The following is a 7,265-nucleotide window of genomic DNA, read 5'->3' as shown; positions in this document are numbered from 1 at the left end:
ATGCATTTTTAGGCTCCAAATAAGAATATACATCAGTTTTTAAAAAAAAGGCAACATTTACAAGACTGTCGTCTTTTTAGAAATAAAAGTATTCTACCACTTAAAATTCTCCTTGTGTGCCTAAGTCTTCCTTGTTCTTGGCTCTGTCTCTTGGCACCTGTAAAAGGATCCTGTGTTTCGATTTTATTTTTCTTAGTTAGCTGGCTGTTCTTCAGTAGACCTGGATTGAGATGAGACTGTTTTGCTGTCCACCATCTTTTCTACAAGTGTCTTAATTATTCTAGTTCTATGGAGTTCTAAAAACAAAATACACTGTTTTCCATTCATGGTATGAGAACATTCAGATAATATAAAAACATTAGGAATCAATCAATCAAATTTGAGATGTTACACCTTAGGACAGTATGAACTTTAATAGGAAGAGCCTATGTATTTAAGTAAATAAGAACTTTAAATGTAATTTTAAATCTTTCTTTTAATTGCAATACTAATTCTTTACAGTGAGCTTTCAGTTCCCTGGGACTCAGAATGTCTTCTGCTCACATGAGTCAAAGTCAAGATTGTCTACCATCTTCCAAGAATAATTCAGAAATGTATAGGTTTGAAATGCAGTAGAGAGCTCTGCAAGGATCCTGGATTTGGGGCCACAAGCTAAACTTTATGCACCAAAACATGTCTATGCACAAATCTTATTATTTGGGGCTAAACAGGAGCTAAAAGCTTGCCAGATGGTACCATTTTTAAAAACATTTTAAAAATATATCAACACTAATGCTCTCTTTTTCCTAATTTTCTTCCAGGTGCAAAGAACAGCTGGGTGTAAGATCACTGAAACCTAAAGGTAGGTGGAAGCAACTTTGTCTTTACTGGGATTTATACAATTTTGAATCCTGGCTACCTTCAGTGTATGTATTTTATTACAGATGTTGGATTTTAGTTAACTCCTCAGTTTGGATATTTATGAATCAATCATCTGGATTCTGGGGAGTATTATATAATGTTGTAGTGAATCCAGCTGCTTTGGTTCATTATTGTTGCTAGCTCACCAGACAATGGCTAGGGTGGTTTCTAGACGCTCTATACTTCAAAACTTGATCCTAAGCAATTCTTTTGGCGTAATAGTCATCTTTAGATCATAATGGCAAATTCAGGATGAATATGTATGTAGGTAACTGCATGATTTTTCAGTGGGATATTTACATTAAAACAAAAGTATGACTGAAATTTAAAATTTTCTTAATTCTAGATTGTGGAATAATGATTTCATAGCAATCACAATTGCAGTCCTCAGGGCATATACATTATTTCCTATTTCTTTGTATATAATTCTACCGAAAGTATATGTGTCTTTTGGGGGAAGAACACAAAAGAGAAAGCAAAAATCCCATTGAAAATTAATACTACTTTGGCTCATGAGTGAGTAAGATGGGCTTAGATATGATCAGTTGGGTAACTTTTATTTGAAAGTCTCACTGGTGCAGAGAACCCATGGAAGCACATTCTTCCTGGAGCATCTTTTGTTTCTTCGCCAGTGCCACCACCAGTAGTAGTCCACCCAGGTCTAGCCCCCCTGCTTCCTCCAGTCTCATATGCTCCCAGACCTGAACTGCCCCCCAAACACTACATTCCACAACTTGATATTTTATAGATGCATCACAGGAGGAAACTTGTCTAGACATTAAGCAAACAAGCTTTGCAAATGCAGAAATAAAGCGTCTGTTTTCTAAGATAGCTGTAAGGCTTTTATATGTAGACTTGAATGGCTGTTTCTGGAATGTATTTTTACTGACTCCATTGTCATATTTATTAATGTAGAATTTCTAATGCATAGCTGCATGACCAGTGGTTATTAATAGTCAGCCCAAATATTCATGTTTCTTTGTTTTGCCTCAAGCTATTGGTGATGTCAATATGCAAAGTTCAACAAGTTTGTAAGTTTTTTTCTTTTTGTTTCTCTATCAGCTTCCTTTTTGGTTGGTACAAGCATTTTTTTTTAGTTTCTACTCTTCTGTAGTTTTTCAACCTATTGAAGGGAAGGCAAATAGCTTTCTTCTGGACTACTTCCATTCATTGTATTTTCTTAACTAGGGTGGCGTAATAGTAGTTAAATGATTTATTTTCTGTTTTGAGAGTATCTTCACATATGTTTCACTGTTCATGTATGGGAGTTTACAAAATGTGTCTGTTGTTTTGTGGAGCAGAGTGTATGGTGATCTACAATCAGATGTGAATTTTATTCCTTTAAATGCTACCATTTGCCTTGCTAACAACCCCCCAAAAAAACAATAGGATGGTCAGTCATGGTTCATCAGGAAAGGATTTAATGAAGATAAGAATGATTTGACATCTTTGTCTTTCTGTTGATACTAGATCAGTCTTATAACCGATCTGTAACATAGCGCACTCTAAGCAAGTCATTTGACATTATGGACATGTTTTTCATATCTTGCCTGAATATTATTGAAAAATAAATTTAACTTGATATTTTCAAAGAATTGGATGTAAATTTTAAGGGGATTGTGTTCTGGTTTGTAATTTTGTGCTGGACGAGATTCTTTAAAATAGTTCATTGGAGTGGAGTTCAGGAAGTCAAATTTGCAGTTCAGAAGATCAAACTGTCTTCCACCAGATGGCACTCTGGAACATCTGACCACTACTTCATAGCTGGGTTTGCTGCATACTTTGAAACAAATGTAGCACTTTCTTTTTTTCCACTATGCTTACAGCATTAATTCTATTACAGTATGTTGTTCTGCTTGCAAAAGTTTCTCTCTTAATCCTTAGGATTGCTGTAAATTGAGATTTTTAAATTGTATGCTATCTAGTATTGTTTTAATCCCGCATTTAAACAGTTTTTTTATATGTGCTTGTTCTACCAGTGGATTAACTTCCTTACATGGTGAGTGAATGCAAACATGTGCACACATGCACAGAGTACATGGCAAAGCAAAACACCCAACAAAAATAGCGAATATGGATCAGGAGTTACAATCCTAAATTATGATAGGAAGGATGAAAGGTAACTAGTATTTTAAAGCTTGTTGAGTCCTTTTTTATTAGTCAAGAAAACTGGAAGAAGAGGTTAGAACAGCAAAATTATTTTATCTATTAATTAAAAATATAAAAAAAGAAACCATGAGCGTATCTAATTGAATGCCTAATGTATGCGCCATGTTTTTGGTTACTGAACAAAGAATTGATGATAGATTTAAAGTACGTGGTGAAAATAATACAGGCTAATACCTATAGACTGAAGCAGAAAGTATATTGCATGACTGTTGAGCATGAAAATGTATGTTTCGTTTTGTGTAGAAGAATCTTAGTAAATAAGCCAATCTATTTTATCACTTCATACAAAAGAACAAAGTTATTAATCTACTGCTTTTAAAGAAGAATGGAATGAATGGATCCTTTGCAATAGCAGATTGTGTCTTACATCTTCTCTTCAACTTCCTTAACATGGGATGCAACAACTTTTCCATCTACTACTTCCTCGACAATTGTCTTGATCTTTCTGGTTTTTGTAGGATCTAAACATCATAAACAAACAAAAAAGTATTTATTAAAGTGCTAAAAATTACAAAACAGAACAGCATACTTACATAAACAGTTCCATCCTTTTTCCTTTCAAATTGGTTTCTTGTTATGATGTACTTTATGATATAGTTAAATCAAAGAGCATGTATTATTTTAGTTATAAGAATGAGTTTAAAAGTAATATTATTAGGACATTTCATCCCCATGCAGACATCACTGAGAATTCTGTATGAGTACTTACTAATTCTGTATCAACTAGTTTTACTAGTTAGATAAAACAACTGTATATATAATTAACATGTGCACACTTTAATATTAATTTGAAGTTTAATGGGCAGGATTATTATAGCGGTTGTAAAAAGAAATTTTATTCAGTCAAGATCTACCTACCCTGAGAAGAATCCAATGATTGTGTTTGTGATTTGGACCCAGTCAAAGATGAGCTTTCAAATGTAACTCCCTGTCCTGCGCTCCTAAAAAATAAATCATAGACACATGTAATATTGCAGAATGTTTACCAAGATCAGGAGAAATAAGATTATTCCTTTTTCATGTCAGCATTCATAGGTTAATATAAATACAGAGTAGAATGGCTCAATCTTCCCAAATAGATTATATGTTTAAAGAAGAGCTACCAACTATAATTATTTCAGAATCTTTGTATGTGCCTTATTGTCTTTTGGTGCATGGACCATTTGTTTATACCTCTTCTTTTTCCCTGGAAAGGATATTACTATAGAAATTAAAATGGAGAAGATATTTTATGTAAATTTGTTACTTACACAAACTCGCCATCTAGCAAACGACGATAAGTCTCAATCTCCATTTCCAGATGAGTCTTGATGTCTAGAAGCTGCTGATACTCAGCGTTCTGGCGCTCCATATCAGCCCTGACCTGAAATAGCTGAGACTCCAGATTCCCAATCTGAAGCTGTATTTGTGAAAGCTGAGCACAGTAACCTCCTTCTGTTTCTGCCAAGGTGTCTTCAAGGGATTTTTTCTGTGTAAGATGGATATTAAATAAACTCTGACTGAGAAGAAAAAAAATTCTTTAAAATTACAAAAGCAACTAAAATGGTTTAATGAGAATAAGTATAGCTTCATTACTAATAGATATTTAGTTTTTTCTTAAAGCAAAATACTGGTTTTAAAACTGGCCTTCTTACAAATGTCTTTGCACTGAATATGTACGTAAAAATTAATCTGCTTTATAGCATGCTACTTGCAATCCAATTATAGCTATTACTGCTGTTTAGGAACTAACAAGAATGCAGAGTTTGATAGGAAATAAATGCAAATCTTAAATCCCATAGAACAGTAGAGGATTTAACAACATTTTTGAAGTTGGAAAATTTACACTGGTAGCAGCTTCTCCTCAAGTTACCATGGCAAGTTGAGATTGTAGTTCAATTTCCAAGCTCTGAAGAGTCCGTTTCAGATCTGTGATTTCACTTTTTCCTGACTGAAGCTGCTCAGTATTGGTGGAGATTTCCCTTTTCAGCTCCCCACTCTGAAATGTCAAGAAAGGATAGAGTGTAATTTAACTGTTCCAAATATTTAACTAATTTTTACATTTTTTTGACTGAATTTGCTATCTTTGTGGTGGTTACTTTTTCATTGAACCATGCTTCAGCCTCTTTACGGTTTTGCTCAGCAATGGCTTCATACTGCCCTCTCATGTCATTCAAAAGCTTGGTGAGGTCAATTCCTGGAGCAGCATCCATTTCAACGCTGACTTGGCCAGCTGTACTGCCTTGGAAGCCCTGAAGCTCCTGGAGAGATTTAAAGAAAAAAGAACAGCAAACAAAACAAACAATGAAACCAAGTAACTCTTCTGACACAAATAAAGGAAATGTTTGATATTTCACATTTTCTTCTGCTTTGTTAAGAATTTATGAAAAAAAAAAAAAAAACCTCTTCATGATTCTTCTTGAGATAAGCCAGTTCCTCATTCAGGCTTTCAATCTGCATCTCCAAATCAGCTCTTGTCAAGGTCAACTCATCAAGAACTCTACGTAGACCATTGATGTCAGCCTCCACACTCTGGCGAAGAGCCACTTCATTCTCGTATCTTTAAGGAAAGTCATTACATATACTTTTTATGTGGTTAGTAGGGTCAAATGCAAACTATTACTATGTCATTAAATAGCTTTTGCTCTAAATTCTTAATATGTATAATTATCATGATGTTCAATAGTTACATTAAAGTATTCTACAATGAAAGAAATATTTAAAGATACTAAACATTTTTGCTTAAAATACTAGTAAAAGTTTTTGTAATATTAAGATATACTTACTTTAGTCTGAAATCATCAGCAGCCAGTCTGGCATTATCGACCTGCAGAATAATTCTTGCGTTGTCAATAGTCACATTTATGATCTGGAATACAAACAATTTCCTGAAAATGATTTCATAGCCTGATGGATTACAGCTCAATATACCTATTTATGTGACTGTAATTCTAAATATGGTTATAAAATTAAATGTAATTTGTTAGACCCTTGTATAGCTTACTATGAAAACACTTAGGACAAGATTTTCAGCTTCTGTAAGTCAGCATGCTTCACGTAATTGAAAAACACCAGTTTGCATTCTGTGACTACCTAGTTCATAATCTCTGAAGAGCTTACCGGGTAGTCTCTCAGGATTTGAATTTGTGATACAAGAAATAAGAAACTTACTACATTAAACATTTTAAGCAACAAGTTTGCACAGCTGGATTCTGTCACTGCCTTCTTTATTCAAATTAGACCAAGTCAGTTCACAGCTTTAACAGAATTGCGGTTAACATACAACAAAAAATTGAATATAATGTGATGCCAATGCAGTGTGACAGAGGATTATTACAAGCGTCAGAACTGTAGAACAAATTTGCTCTCAGTTTCTGAAAGGAGTTTGTTGTTTTTATCTAAAATCTTACTAGGTGAATTGCAAATGTGAAAGATGCAATAAGTACATTGCTTTCTTACCTTGCTTCGGAGATCTTCAATTATTGGATAATATTTACTATAATCATTCCCCGATCCAGGGATACCAGCACCAGGGCCGTTTTTCTCATACCACTCTCGTATTTTGCGCTCCAAATCAGTATTGGCCTCCTCCAGAGATCGTACTTTGTCCAGATAAGCAGCCAGACGGTCGTTGAGGTTCTGCATAGTTTCTTTTTTTGAGCCAGAAAGAAGGCCACCATCCCCGCCACCGCCACCGCCAGTGCCAAATCCGCCTCCAAAACCAGCGCCTGAACCACTAGCAAAACCACTTCCCAAACCTCCACCAAAACCACTGCCTAAGCCACTTCCATAGCTACCACCTAAACCACTACCAAAGCCTCCACCAAAGCCACTGCTTAAACTGCTTCCAAAGCCTCCACCTGAGCTACCCCCAAAACCCCCACTGAAGCCGGAGCCTGAACCAAGCATAGAAGCAGCACCAAAACAAACCCCACTTCCACCAAAGCCTCCTCCACCGCTAGGACTAGGCAGTCTCATGGATCCCCCCCCAAGCCCACTCCGAGAGGAGAATTGCCGTGATCCACCGCTTGTGCGCACGGAAAGGGCCATGGTGCTCAAGGTGCCCTAATCTATGCTAAGCACTCAGGGCAGATCTGAGAAAGGTTTAGCCTTTATATAGAGAATGTGGTGGGTGTTTCAGTAGTATTTCACGCCTCCTAACAGATTCTTTAATTCTTTTTTTCCTTTTCTTTCCCTCTCTCTCTCTGGTCGGGGGG

The 7,265-nt window shown here is 35.7% G+C and overlaps 1 protein-coding gene across 2 annotated transcripts; it reads right to left on the bottom strand.

Moving 5' to 3' along the window:
• Positions 1-3,432: 3,432 nt before the first annotated feature.
• Positions 3,433-7,098, bottom strand: LOC112969498 (keratin, type I cytoskeletal 12-like). Of its 2 annotated transcripts, none has more exons than XM_026072880.1 (8): positions 6,508-7,098; positions 5,835-5,917; positions 5,452-5,608; positions 5,148-5,309; positions 4,922-5,047; positions 4,320-4,537; positions 3,928-4,010; positions 3,433-3,530 (listed from the first exon to the last, which is right to left on the bottom strand). In XM_026072880.1, the coding sequence occupies exons 1-8, from the start codon at positions 7,096-7,098 to the stop codon at positions 3,433-3,435; spliced, it is 1,518 nt and encodes a 505-aa protein (XP_025928665.1). The 2 variants fall into 2 exon arrangements, with proteins under 2 accessions (XP_025928665.1, XP_025928674.1); XM_026072889.1 differs by having other exon boundaries at positions 4,326-4,537.
• Positions 7,099-7,265: the final 167 nt, after the last annotated feature.

The sequence above is a fragment of the Apteryx rowi genome, unplaced genomic scaffold (genome assembly GCF_003343035.1).
Source record: "Apteryx rowi isolate R43461 unplaced genomic scaffold, aptRow1 scaffold_1092, whole genome shotgun sequence".
Taxonomy (NCBI): Eukaryota; Metazoa; Chordata; class Aves; order Apterygiformes; family Apterygidae; genus Apteryx; species Apteryx rowi.
This window is presented reverse-complemented; position numbering and strand designations above follow the sequence as displayed.

What these genes read in the sequence shown, in the direction of transcription:
- LOC112969498 (XM_026072880.1), bottom strand. Translation starts at nt 7,098, where the DNA reads ATGGCCCTTTCCGTGCGCACAAGCGGTGGATCACGGCAATTCTCCTCT. An exon ending in AAGCATGGTTCAATGAAAAA is followed by an intron (nt 5,048 to 5,147) that starts GTAACCACCACA and finishes TTGACATTTCAG; the next exon opens with AGTGGGGAGCTGAAAAGGGA. An exon ending in TACAATCTCAACTTGCCATG is followed by an intron (nt 4,538 to 4,921) that starts GTAACTTGAGGA and finishes CATCTTACACAG; the next exon opens with AAAAAATCCCTTGAAGACAC.